This window comes from Pristiophorus japonicus, chromosome 16 (assembly GCF_044704955.1).
Source record: "Pristiophorus japonicus isolate sPriJap1 chromosome 16, sPriJap1.hap1, whole genome shotgun sequence".
In the NCBI taxonomy this organism is placed as follows: Eukaryota; Metazoa; Chordata; class Chondrichthyes; family Pristiophoridae; genus Pristiophorus; species Pristiophorus japonicus.
The window spans coordinates 45,564,396-45,579,227 of record NC_091992.1 but is presented as its reverse complement, the minus strand read 5'-3'; the positions used below and the strand labels follow the sequence as shown (position 1 = coordinate 45,579,227).

The window sequence follows — 14,832 nt, the reverse complement described above, 5'->3', positions numbered from 1 at the left end:
TATTTAAAGAATGAATACATAATTTGCAACATACATACATTCCTTAAAGGCACAAAAACCCCACAGGAAAAGTGGTCCAACCGTAGCTAACAAGAGAAGTTAAAGATAGTATTAGATCAAAGGAAGAGGCTTATAATGTTGTCAACAAGAGCAGTAAGCCTGAGGAATGGGAGGATTCTAGAATTCAGCAAAAGAGGACTAAGAAATTGATAAAGAAAGGGAAAATAGAATATGAAAGTAAACTAGCAAGATGCATAAAAACAGACTGTAAAAGCTTCTATACATATGTAAAAAGGGAAAAATTAGCAAATATAAATGTGGGTCCCTTATAGGCTGAGACAGGAGAAATTATAATGGGGAATAAGGAAATGGCAGAGAAATTAAACAAATATTTTGTGTCTGTCTTCACGGAAGAAGACACAAAAAACCTCTCAGAAATAGTGGAGTACCAAGGGTCTAGTGAGAATGAGGAACTGAAAGAAATGAGTATTAGTAAAAAAAAAGTAGTGGAGAAATTAATAGGACTAAAAGCTGATAAAAAAAAAACCCTGGACCTGATGGCCTACATCCTAAGGCTTTGAAAGAAGTGGCTATAGAGATAGTGGATGCATTGGTTGTCAGCTTTCAAAATTCCATAGATTCTAGAATGGTTCCCGCAGATTGGAAGATAGCTAATGTAACTCCACTATTTAAGAAAGGAGGGAGAGAGAAAACTGGGAACTACCAGTTAGCCTGACATCAATAGTGTCAAGTGCCCTGGCCAATATTTATCCCTCAATCAACATAACAAAACAGATTATCTGGTCATTATCACATTGCTGTTTGTTGGAGCTTGCTGTGTGCAAATAGGCTGCCGCGTTTCCTACATTATAACGGTGACTACACTCCAAAAAGTACTTCATTGGCTGTAATGCGCTTTGAGACGTCCAGTGGATTTGAAAGGTACTATATAAATGTAAGTCTTTATTTTAAGTTTTTCTTTTATATAGATCGATTATTTGCCTATTGACGGTGTCTTGTAAGAAGGTACCATAAGAACATAAGAACTTAAAAAATAGGAGCAGGAGTAGGCCATTTGGCCCCTCGAACCTACTCTGCCATTTAATAAGATCATGGCTGATCTTCTACCTCAACTCCACCTTCCTGCACTATCCCCATATCCCTTGATTCCCTTGATATCCAAAAATCTATCAATCTCTGTCTTGAATATACTCAAAGACTGAGCCTCCGCAGTCTTCTGGGGTAATGATTTCCAAAGATTCACCACCCTCTGAGTGAAGAATTTTCTCCTCATCTCCATCCTAAATGGCTAACCCCTTATTCTGAGACTGTGATCCCTGGTTCTAGATTCCTCAGCCAGAGGAAACATCCTCTCTGCATCTACCCTGTCAAGCCCTGTAAGAATGTTGTGTTTCAATGAGATCAGCTCTCATTCTTCTAACCTCTTGAGAATATAGGCCTCGTCTACTCAATCTCTCCTCATAGGACAATGCCCCCCATCCCAGGAATCAGTCTGGTGAACCTTCGTTCACACAATACTCCAGGTGCGGTCTCACCAGGGCCCTATATAATTGCAATAAGATGTGTTTACTCTTATACTCAAATCCTCTTGTAATAATACCATTTGCTTTCTTAATTGCTTGCAGAACCTATATGTTGACTTTCAGTGATTCGTGTACAAGGACACCCAGGTCACTCTGAGCACTAATATTTCCCAATCTCTTACCATTTAAAAAATACTTTGCTTTTCTATTTTCCTACCGAAGTGGATAACTTCACATTTCTCCACATTATACACCATTTGCCATGTTCTTGACCATTCACTTAGCCTGTCTATATCCCCTTGAAGTCTCTTTGCATCCTCCTCACAACTTACATTCGCACCTAGCTTTGTATCATCAGCAAACTTGGATATATTACATTTGGTTCCCTCATCCAAATCATTGATATAGATTGTGAATAGCTGGGACCCAAGTACTGCTCCTTGCGGCACCCCACTAGTTACAGTCTGCCAACATGAAAATAACCCGTTTATTCCTACTCTCCGATTTCTTTTTGTTAACCAATCCTCAATTCATGCTAGTATATTACCCCCAATCTACTGAGCCCTAATTGTGTTCAATAACCTTTTGTGTGGCACCTTATTGAATGCCTTCTGAAAATCCAAATACACCATATCCACTGACCCCTCCCTTATCTATTCTGCTAGTTACAACCTCAAAAAACTCTTAACAGATTTGTCAAACCTGATTTCCCTTTCATAAATCCATGTTGACTCTGTCCAATCCTATTATTATTTTCCAAGTGCCTGGTTACCACATCCTTAATAATAGATTCCAGCATTTTCCCTACTACTGATGTCAGGCTAACTGTTCTGTAGTTCCCACTTTCTCTCTCCCTCCTTTCTTAAAAAGCGGGGTTACATTTGCTGCCTTCCAATCCGCAGTAACCATTTTAGAATCTATGGAATTTCCTGACTATTTGTCCTGTCCTCAAACAGAACATATAAAGAAAAAAATGGTTAAATATCAAGAACTCAATGCAAAGCTCTACAGCAGGAACTTGAAGGAATAGCCAGGCATTGGGACTACAATCATCCAGAGAGGCAGAGAAAGCCAGTGAGAAAGAGAGAGAAACACACGACAAGGTCAGATAAATCAGTTAGGCAATGTCCGGGAAGAGAGAGAGTAAAAGACAAATAAGAGAGAAAGAGAGATATGGCTAAAGGCTGAACAATAGAATGTGAAGGTAAAGAGCAAAATAGATTAAAGGAACCAGCAAAGAGACAGAAGCTGATTTCTGTGTTAGAGACATGGATACAGAAAGATACACTTACAGAGACAGACTGATAGTGAGAAAAAACATGCAGCGAGAGAGGGGTAGATAGATAGATAGATAGATAGATAGATAGATAGATAGATAGATAGATAGATAGATAGATAGATAGATAGATAGATAGATAGATAGATAGATATAATCAAATAGATAGATAGATAGATAGATAGATAGATAGATAGATAGATAGATAGATAGATAGATAGATAGATAGATAGATAGATAGTAGATAGATGTTGTCAGATAGATAGATAGATAGATAGATAGATAGATAGATAGATAGATAGATAGATAGATAGATAGATGTCGTTAAATAGATATAGATAGATAGATAGATAGATAGATAGATAGATAGATAGATAGATAGATAGATAGATAGATAGATAGATAGATAGCTATCAGTAGAGAGATAGATAGATAGATAGATAGATAGATAGATAGATAGATAGATAGATAGATAGATAGATAGATAGATAGATAGATAGATAGATAGATAGATAGATAGATGTTGTCAGATAGATAGATGGTAGATAGATAGATAGATAGATAGATAGATAGATAGATAGATAGATAGATAGATAGATAGATAGATAGATAGATAGGTAGATAGATAGATGTCGTCAAATAGATAGATAGATAAATATCATCAAATAGATAGATAGATAGATAGATAGATAGATAGATAGATAGATAGATAGATAGATAGATAGATAGATAGATAGATAGATAGATAGATAGATAGATAGAGTCAAATGGATAGATAGTCAAATAGATAGATAAATAGATAGATAGACAGACAGACAGAAAAGCTAGACAGAAAAGTGATAGAAAGATGGAGGGAATAAGGTTGATAGACAGATAACCCCTTTTATTTTCAATATTCCTATTTTCATCTCAAAAAGGGCAAAGCATTGTTTGAATGAAAGGCGGCTGTGAGACTGAGAACAGAAGCACTTTGAAAGAGAGAGTGTGACAAATGCAATCGCGCAAAGATCTGCCCCAAATCCCAGCTCCTTCCTCTCACTCTCTCCCTGGGGTTCCATCCTTTTTTGTCATTGTCTCCAATCGCCTCTTGTTGTGCCCTCCGCAGAGGTGAAAAGACTTTTTGGAAAGCGAGCTAATGGCATTCACAGCTCCTTCTTTTTAATTCTTCGGCGCTTCTTTAAGGACGGTCTCCTCAGTGACAGGGATTCAAAGGAGAATTAAAGGAGACTGATCCATTCTGACAGAATGGACATTTTTTTTTAAAAAAACAGCAGCTTTGGAGGCCACAGCAACAGCAGCACAAGCAACAGTCTGTTTCCAAATAACGTGTACAGTGGGACTGAAATTTAAAAATAACGCCAGATTAAATAACTGCAGCTCCTGTATGGAAACAGGAAAACTGCAAGTGGTGAAAATCTAAAATAAAAACAAAAAATGCTAGAAATAGCGGATCTGTTAACATCTGCAGAGCGGAAAAGTTAACAGTTTCTTTGTTTATTTATGTTTGTTGGCAAAATGTTAAACATCGAGGGGACAGGTTTAATCACTGAGAACCTTGTCTCTCTATCCCCGAGGATAGATTCAGGGGGAAAGAGTGCTGCAGAGCGTCTATTTGGAACATTTTTCCACTGTACATTAATTATCCAGTTTCTCTGCTCCTACCGATGGGATAGATAGGGGAGAAACATTGCACAAAGATCTTGCATTGTTCGACGTTTATTTTAACGTTTAAGTTACGTTTTCGAAGCAGCTTAAAGCAGCAAATGTTAATCTCCCTCTCCCCATTCTCAAACGAACAAGACATTTTGTGGAATCCTTTGGAAAAATGCAATTTGAGACAATTAAATATTTCTTATAATCTGATTTTTATGGCTAAACCTGTCGGCCAGTACGTGTTGGTTCTATCCACCGCTCAATATCCATGTAACTTGCCGAAGACCTGTTTCACAGCATTTAAAAGGAAATCAGTTTCGGGGTAAAAAGGTGATTTTAATTCTCTCAACACTTTGCGTCTCACCCAGAGACAAGTGACTTGAAATTTAGCCCTCCCTCAGCTCTCAGACCTGTCGCTGCAGCGAAATAGTTGGTAGAATTTGAAATGTGAGAAATCGAATACAATAAATGTTGCATTCTTCCGAGCGATACCAGAAGAGTTTAAAACATAGAGCTTTTGCATTAGCGAAGAAAGTTTCAAGGTGAAACTTGCACAAACATGCTGTACTTTGCCAACTTTTTGGAAGCATTAAGGAAGGATCAGAATATTTTAAGACTTTTTTTTCTGAATTTATATATATATATTCAAAAGAAAACGGAATTCAAAAGATAAAGTCGGCTCACTCCGTCAGCAGGGGGTGACACCAATTGGAAAAAAGGCTCCACTCCGCAGCTCTCTTTTGCAATCCCTGTCTGTCGGCTCAAAATGTGACTGACAAGGTAGAGCCGCCCCTTGGCGCTTGAGTGGCAGGGGAGACAGCCAATAATATCGCCGGTAGTGCAGCAGGCGCGGTGTGAGGGCTTCGTGGGAGCCAATGGGAGGCGGGCAGGGAGGGGCGGGGCTCCAGGTGGCTGGGCCCCGCCCCCCCCCCCCCCCCGGGACTGGTGGTGTTGCCAGGATCAGTTTCTTGGTCAGTTTCTGCAGCTCGGGCAGCAAGAAGAGGCAGACAGGCAGCGTGGAGCGGGGCTGTGCATCCACTCTAACCCAAGCCACCCCCACACCCACCCAGCCAGCGGCACTGTCACCCCCTCCCTCCACCCCCTGCCCTGCCCATCAATCTCCCCGGGACTCCCGAGCCACAGAGCTGGCGCCAGCATCTGCAGCGTTCAACAAAGACCAGAGAGACAGAGCGAAGTGCAGAGCTGGCGAGCAGTTGTGGGGGGTGGGGAGGGGGGAATCTCTCCTGTGTTTGCTAAACAAAAAAAAAGGTCATTTCATATCAAAGCCGCTGAGGATTTGGATCGGATCCCCTGTTTTGTGAGCGCGGTGCAGGTTCTAAACAACACTGAAAGCGCCGGGGCTTGTGTTGGAAGCGCTCACTGGAAAGTTTGACAATTGCCTAACTTGGAAGGATTGAATGAGTCGGCGGAAGTATTTAAACGGGTCGTTTATCTGAAGCTCGCAGTCGGTTCCGCAGCACCGTGGCTTCTCTGCATTCTGCGAGCTGGGGGAAGGAGATGCCGGTGTGAGCATCCGCCAAAGTTGACGCCACGGACTCTGTGGGCAAGGATGTTGAGAATGGAGCGCTTTCTGCGCAGCCTATGCATCGCAGCACTGTCCCAGGCTCTGCTGCTCGGGACCTGCTCGGCCATCGGCGCGATCGAACACGAGAGAGGCAGAGAAGCCAAATGCGAGCCGATCGAGATCCCCATGTGTCTGGGAATTGGGTACAACATGACCAGAATGCCCAACTACATGGGCCACCAGAACCAGCGGGAGGCTGCGATCAAGCTGCACGAGTTCGCCCCGTTGGTCGAGTATGGCTGTCACGTCCACCTCCGGCTCTTCCTCTGCTCGCTCTACGCCCCCATGTGCACCGACCAAGTGTCCACCTCCATCCCAGCCTGCAGACCCATGTGCGAGCAAGCCCGCCAGCGCTGCGCCCCCATCATGGCCCAGTTCAATTTCGGGTGGCCGGAGTCTTTGGATTGCAGCAAGCTCCCCACCCGCAACGACCCCAACGCCTTGTGCATGGAAGCGCCCGAGAACGCCACCGGCGAGCCCCAGAAGGGGCAAGGGATGCTGCCTGTGGCTCCCAGGGCCAGGCTCCCCGGGGGCGGAGAGGGCAGGAATCAAGGGCCGCTCGGCTCCTGTGACAACCCCGACAAGTTCCAGTACGTGGAGAAGAGCTTGACCTGCGCCCCCAAGTGCTCCCCTGGGGTGGACGTTTACTGGTCCAAGGGGGATAAGGACTTCGCCTTCATCTGGATGGCCGTCTGGTCCACGCTGTGCTTCGTCTCCACCGCCTTCACCGTGCTGACCTTCCTGCTGGACCCCCATCGCTTCCAGTACCCCGAGCGGCCCATCATCTTCCTGTCCATGTGCTACAATGTCTACTCGGTGGCCTTCATCATCCGCTCGGTGGCCGGGGCTGAGAACATCGCCTGTGACCGGGAGAATGGCGAGCTGTACGTCATCCAGGAGGGCTTGGAGAGCACGGGCTGCACCATCGTCTTCCTGGTCCTCTACTACTTCGGCATGGCCAGCTCGCTGTGGTGGGTCATCCTCACCTTGACCTGGTTCCTGGCGGCGGGCAAGAAGTGGGGCCACGAGGCCATCGAAGCGCACAGCAGCTATTTCCACATGGCTGCCTGGGGTGTCCCGGCCATGAAGACCATCATCATACTGACCATGAGAAAGGTGGCGGGCGATGAGCTGACGGGCCTGTGTTATGTGGGCAGTATGGATGTCAGTGCCCTCACTGGCTTTGTGCTGATCCCCCTGTCCTGTTACCTGGTGATCGGCACCTCCTTCATTCTGACCGGCTTCGTGGCTCTCTTCCACATCCGCAGGATCATGAAGACCGGGGGCACCAACACTGAGAAGCTGGAGAAGCTGATGGTGAAGATCGGAGTCTTCTCCATCCTTTACACCGTCCCGGCCACCTGCGTCATCGTCTGCTACTTCTACGAAAGGCTGAACATGGGTTATTGGAAAGTGCTGGCGTCGGAGCAACCGTGCCTGGCCTATCCGGGGAGAAGGACCCTGGACTGCACGCTGGACACCTCCGTGCCCACGGTGGCCGTCTTCATGCTGAAGATCTTCATGTCCCTGGTGGTGGGCATCACCAGCGGCATTTGGGTCTGGAGCTCCAAGACCCTGCAGACTTGGCAGAGCTTGTGCAGCAGAAAGCTGTCGGTGAGGACTCGAGGGAAGCCCTGCAGTGGGGTCAACTGCTCTGCCAGCCACTGCCACTACAAGGCACCTTCTGTCATGGTCCATATGAGCAAAGCCGACCCTTACCTGGACAATCCAACCCATGTGTAACTCATAGCAGGTAAAAACACCAGCAGGACAGTCGGCCAGTGTGAGCCCACGGCCCAGGGACCAGCCCCCTTGGCCAGGCGGTTTACTAGATCTAACAGTCATATTACTGAAGTCTCTTAACCTGTAGGATTTGTTTAGGAATTCCTGTAAAATCCATGCAAAGGTTTAAAGATAATTCCCGCTCTAATACACATTGGCGTGTAGAATGCTGGGGGACTGGAATACAGAGAGACAGAGAATAGATGGTCTCCCCAACATCGCCCCACCAAACCTCTGGCCCAAGAATGACCCAACCGCCGCTTAGATCAGACCCCGGGAGGAAGAGGGTTGGTTTATTTTCAGCTGAAACTAGAAATATGTTTTTATTTCTTGAGCGCCGAGTGCTTCTGAATGTCACCGTGCCAACCCTGTAGAAGGGAAAATGTTATCAAACTCTCTTTGCAGTCATGCAGTGCGGAGCAGTCATATTTTCAAAACTTTGTCGTCGAAGTGCGGGATTGTACAGTATCAAAGTGTGTAACGACAGTACTAAATATTGATCATGTTTCAAATGTTATTTTTTAATTCCAAACTTCATTTTTTTACAATAATTTCTCAGTCATTCCCAAAAATACTAATTATTATTTTTAAAATCTCTGGTCTTTCGCCACAATATTCTCTTCGAATAAACTGAAAGCTCCTTCAAGGAGCTTCCTCGGGCAGTGTAAAGCAGCGAGGAGCAGGGGGTTTAATTCCTGGGATGTGCTGTCAGTCGGGGGCGGGGCTGCAGTTGGGCTCTGCTCCGCTGGAAGTCCGGGAACCAGTCGCTGTTTTCCGCTGCTCTCCAGCGCCTCCTGCTGGGAGTGCGACTGTTGTGTCAGGGCAGATGTGACGTCCTCACCTTGTGTTCCAGTAACCCACTGTCAGGGGAGGAGGGGGAATCAGTCATGAGGAATGGCCATTTGTTCAGTGGACTAGGAGGGAGGAGGGGGGGGGTGTCACTCAGGACACCAGTACCCGTGGAGAGTATCACAGGGTCTGTTAATGCCTTCTGGAGAGCAAGACAAAAAGATAGCAAAAAATTCCTAAACTAATCTGACAACCGTAAGATTTACTTTCCTGGGGCTTGTTCGGTTCTCCAGCCCAGCCGACTCCCACCCCAATGTAAAATATCCAGTATGAAAATGTTTCTTTTCCCTACATTTAATATTTTCCATATAAACACTTCATTCTTCCAATAAAAACATTTCTAACTTGCGTTCGCATTTCAGCACAAGGGACTTTTTTATTTTTCAGTTTCTGTCCCATAATTTTTTTTAAACAAAATATTTAACTCTATCAAGTGAAGAAGATAAAATGAGGTCACAGTGTTCAAGTGCCAGTGAAACAATACTGACCCTAGGTATGTGTGATATAACTATTGGGCAATAAATGATCTGTTTAACTGTTTCTACAATATATAGATAATGGCAGTGATACAAACTCGCTTTATATCAGCACAGTCCTGTAACTACTGAAGGTCCCTTGCCTACTGATTCTTTTACTAACGTGTTTTTTAATCTCGATACAATGCTACCGAGTGGGTGTGAGGTGGTGACTAATGAAGGGAGATGTGTTCCCGCAAATATTTTCTGTCATAGGTTATGTCTCCCACTGCCTCCCCATCCCAAATCCTGATATTCCCTCAACTCCATTCATTGTCTCTCTCTACTGAGCCATCCAGACTAGGGGGAGGGTCCCAAGTTTGATCCCCTGTCTGAGCTGACTTCAGCCAGCTCAGAGTCCAGCGGCCCGGGCTAGGCAGGGTAAAACACGCCAGTGACCTGGTTACTGATTGCTATCCAGCCACCCGTACTGAAAAGTGTGGGCGCCGTCGGGTGAGGACGTGATCAGGTTCGGTCGTGATGCCCCTCGTAGTCGAATATCTTGCCATTCCTTGCTGTCCAGACTTACGCAAGGCAACTTGTGCAAGCTGAGAGAGAATGACACACTCTAGCGCCAGTCTTCAAGAGAGGTGAAGGGGAGAAAAATGGGTGGGAAATCATTTTAAATTGCAGTATCAAAAATAATCCGGCACATTTCTCCCTGGATTCCAGTTTTGGAAATTTTTACTTTCTTTAAAAAAATCACTCCCAGCGCCCTGCCCACGCCCCAACCCCTGCAGGTGTAACTTTATTCACTGAACATATTGGTAGTTTATTTCTTTCAGCTGTTGTCAGTAATGCGCTGTTGTGTGACCTCCTTCATGTTAGTGAGGGTGAATGGTTATGATGTGGTAACACTTTGTCCGCATTGCTGGACAGCTATTTTTCAGGAGGATAATCAGCAGATACTGATTCCAATGGAGCTCAGTACAGAGCCTGTAAAACACAGGCCCACTCACTCACAGTGACTTGATGGGGGCGGGGAGGGAGTGCCAGCTCATAATGGACGATGCCGTCTCCTCAGCTGGGGTCATTACATGCAAAATGGAGTGGAGGAATTATCAGCCTTAAATTATACCCTAATCCCCCCACCCCTGAGTTTCCTATTGTGCAATATAATTCCTTTTGAAGGGAGCGAGAGAAAGAGAGAGCTCCCATCCTTTTCTGCTATTCGATTGCGTCTTGCGTTTACTTTTACAGTTGTATATCTGCTTTGTATGTTGGTTGTCATTTTTTTGTGGTGATTTTGAATTCACTGAACCCCCCTCCTCCCCATGCTGAAGTGGATGGGAGCGAGGTGCACAGGCGAGCTGTGGTGGGGGAGGGGGGAGTGGTCGGATTGCCTGAGAGTGTCTCTGGGAATGTCATTGCATCTTATTGTGTGGGATCACACTGTGAGCTGCAGAATGTCCTGCTGCTGGCTCAAACCGTCCCCCAGTAAAGCCCTTACAGGAAATGTTTGCAGGTTTTGATGGGGGTGGGATGGGGGAGGGGAGGTAGGCGTCACTGATTGCTTCTGCCACCACTAATAATGTTCTGTTTTAATATCTAACTCTAAAGGAAATGGAGGCCATGTGATGAAAGCTTTCACTGCACCAGATGTGGCATCAGGTAGATCCCAAACTTATCCGTAGCATAATCTCGCGCTGAAGGTCTCACGGCTGTTATTTCAGACACTGCTCCCAGCCTGTCTGAAATATCCCCCTCTGGCAAAACTGTCCCTTTAAACAGCCGAATACACCAACACTTCCCCTTTAAACAACTCAATACATCAACACTGCCCCTTTAAAAAGCCCAACTCTTCAATACTTCCCCTTTAAAAAGCCCAACTCTTCAATACTTCCCCTTTAAACAGCCCAACACTTCAATGGTGCCTGTTTAAACGGCCCAATACATCAACACTTCCCCTTTAAAAAGCCCAACTCTTTAACACTGCCTATTTAAACAGGCCATCAACACTGCCTGTTTAAACATCATCATCAACATCATCATACATCAGCACTAACCCTTTAAACCATCCAACACATCAACACTGCCCTCTTAAACGATCCAAAACCATCAATTACATTTTATTAACCTCTATGAGGGTCCTTCTCCTGTTTTAGAGATAAGACCAATTTCTGTCATATGGTATCTACACATACCTGCAGTGAGGGTACTCGGATTACTGGGGAGTACTGGCAGCACAGGGGGTGCACCAATGCCCTGTGCCACAAAGTAGTATGGGTGAGGGGGGCTCATGTACACCAATGTGGAGAGCCGCCGATCTTAGCGGGAGATTCAGCACCCACTGCACTCTCGCACTTGCAGAAGGAGCAAGTTATCTGTTGTTACCCTTTGCCTCAGGGAGACATACAGGAAGAGGAATCCGGATTTACTGTTTATAAATGGGTGGAGTGAATAATAAGGGAACAACTAAAAGAAAAGGGACTGGGCAACTTTGCAATAGTTTTGGAGACAAGTTCCATTATTGGTCACTTATCTGTGCTGTAAGGATTGCACTTAGCTCCTGCAACACTTTCCTGGCCACACCTTCCTCATCACACTTTGTTGAAAAGACCCCTATACAACAGCATGAGCAACAATACCAGAGGTCTGCTAGTGTATGTATATAAACATTGGGAACTGTTACACTGCATGTGTGATGCTATCACAGACACAGATTTCTATGTCACACGTTCGATCCGTGGCCTTAAACGAACAGGCTACATTACATACAATTTACCTGTATCAGCAGAATGATACCCTGTGCATTAGGTGGTGATAATTCTGTCATTATGAGCAATTCCACAGGAGGTCTTCTAATCTAGTTTTATTTCAGTATTGAAATGGTCCTTTAAAGTGATATTCCTGAATAAAGCCTCCAGAGCTCAGGACACGGGTATTGGGGGGGATGGGGGGGGGGGGGGGGTGTTATAATTATGCTTCTCTATTTTATCTCAATGAATATTTCAATGAATAATGAGCAGATCAGTCCGAGCTGGGTTTGCTGACCTCAGTCAGGCAAATTTGCCCTCAGCACCCCACGGCTAAGGAGCAATAAATCAGCCAGCATTTCCACTCCTGCTTGTTGGCTAGTGTCACATCTGGAAAGTTGCATGTCAGCATCCGGGGAGAATAGGATGGGGCTCTGCTGTGATGCTCCCTGTGGGTGAATAGTCTATTGACACTTTAGGCTCACACATGAAGGATGGTCACTTGAGCAAGCTACCAGAAGCCAACCAGTGCCAGTGGATCCGAACCCAATGAGAGTCAGCACCTTCAGGAGACTGGGAAGGAAATTGGCCAAGGGAAAGGATTTCCACATTTTTTTATGTTTCTTACCATTAAGACTCTTCCAAATGAAACCATGCTGGAATCCTTCAATGGTAGCCTCTCCTGGATGAGACTGGGGTGTGTGAGTAATGGGAAAGTAAAAGCAGTAAGTTGGGAATTAAGTATACTGGCTGCATTTAACTTTGAACCGGTCTGAAAGGTTGTCACCAAAGTTGTCCCCCCTTTCCAAAGTGTAGAGTGTTTATTATTCATTTTCACCTGCTGCCTAAGGTAAGGAAGGTTTTATGCCAGGAATATCTTTCTTGGTGACCATATCCTTGTAGCCTGTTTATTTTAGGGGTGCGTGTGACAATTTCAGAATTCCAACTGGCGAGTGAAAGGAAGATTTTCTGAATGGGTTCTGTGGGTGGGGTGTCTCACCTTCCGGCCTTGCAGAACGGGAAAGCATAGGCCTGCTACCCATGCTTTTCCAAGGGTCAGTTTGGCTCACTTGGTAACATGCTTGCCTCTGAGTCAGAGATGGTGGTTTAAGGCCCACTCAAAACCAGAGCACATAATGGTGCAGTGCAGTACTGAGGGAGTGCTGCATTGTCAGAGGCATTGAATGAGATGTTAAATCAAGGTATTTGGGTATTGTGCATTGGAAAAATTGTCTCTCAGCCTGTTTTAAAATAGCAGGCCATTTTTCCCTCTCTGTCTTTAGTTTGGAAGTTAGTGATGAATCCAATGAATCTTGATCAACAGCAAATGAAATTTCCTTGGCCCTAATGAGCTGGATTTGGACCTGACTCACAGGATGGCCACTCCGGTAGGAACCTATTCAGGGAAGAGCCCAGTTTGAGGTAATCTTGAAAAATACCCATCCCTCCCTCCCAATTTTCTCCCTTGGTGTCCTGAAGATGTTGGGATCAGATGTTGGGATCCAGTGGGAATCAGCCGCCCTCCAGCACGTCACCCAAGTGGCATGAGTCTGAGCATTCAGGGAAGACAAAGAGACTGGAAAGAAGTTGAAGTGATGGATGAGGTTTGATGTGGGTTTGTGACAATAGCCGTCGGAACAAGTGTATCCTCCTCTGTTTCTATTTCCATGATCATTGTCTGTCATAGCCGGACCCTGTACAGGAGGCTGTGCATTTGGATTGTACTGCCTGTAGTTCATTTCTCTCTGTCCACTCGATGATTGTAGATTTATTAATTTATGTTAAGACAAACAATAGAATATCATTTTTGTATATGTTTATGATAGTTTAAATGCAAATATATATTTTTGGGTTCTTTTTTTGTAAACCGTGTCCACCTTTTATTTCTGCATCACACTCTCCAGACCCCAAGTGAGGGGCAGGTTCAAATGAACTGAGTTCACTGTAGCTGAGATAAGATGAGAAAAGGCGGCTCCTCGGGTAAATATTTAGACAGGACAATCAATCACTCTGAAGATATTCAGCTTCTACAGAATGAGTTTCAGCATCAGGCTATTTTTCACAGAGGGAGCCTTTTATATTAAAAAAAAAGATTTTGTATGAATTTTATGCTCATTATGATGAGGGATTGAGAATAAAGCATTTTCCACTTTGGGCATTAAGCACTTCCTAGGTCGGGTACAGCACAGAATTAGATCCAGAGTGAAGGTCCTTCTACCCCAACCTCAGCACCCACTGCCAATCTGACACTACACCAGCTATCCTGTGCCCTCCTGAGTGAATTTGCCAATTTAATGCAATTAGTTCAAATCAGGGGCCATCTTGTGTTTGGGGCCCATGCTCACAGGACCTGGATTGAGACATATCATAAAGGACCTTACAACCAGCAGTCAGGGCTAGATTTGAACCCAGATCTTAAAGTTGAAAGGCCAGGCTCTAATCCATTGCCTCAACCAGTCACCCTCTCATCACCAACTGTTTAAAAACCACTTGCAAAGGGTTATCATTAAACTGTTAACAATTCTTCAATCTATTTGTCTAATTATGTTTAAAAAACATATATATGGTGCTGCTCTGAAGGCTCATTCGGCAACGTCACAGCCTGGTCAACAACAGGTAACTCGGCCATTTTATAATGGTGAATGTTGTAGGTCCCTAAAGAGAGAAAGAAAATGGGAGGTGGGCAGGTTGCAGGCCGGCAGTGGTCTCAGGAGTGCTGTCGAGCCAGGAAGAGCACTGCTCCTCATGGTTCCACATCAAACTTAAAAACCTACCCTTTTGGTGAAGGTGCTTACTAGGCCACATCCACTCCTAGAAAACTTGACCAGAGCAGGCCCGATGATTGCCAAGCTTAGGGTGGATCAATTTCTCTTGAGAGGTCCAAAAACAAGCACCAGATAACCCCCCCCCCCAATCCCCATTAATATATGCA

The 14,832-nt window shown here is 45.0% G+C and overlaps 1 protein-coding gene across 1 annotated transcript; it reads left to right on the top strand.

Moving 5' to 3' along the window:
* Window positions 1-6,043: 6,043 nt before the first annotated feature.
* Window positions 6,044-7,801, top strand: LOC139226163 (frizzled-9). The gene has a single exon (XM_070856801.1). The coding sequence runs from the start codon at window positions 6,044-6,046 to the stop codon at window positions 7,799-7,801; it is 1,758 nt and encodes a 585-aa protein (XP_070712902.1).
* Window positions 7,802-14,832: the final 7,031 nt, after the last annotated feature.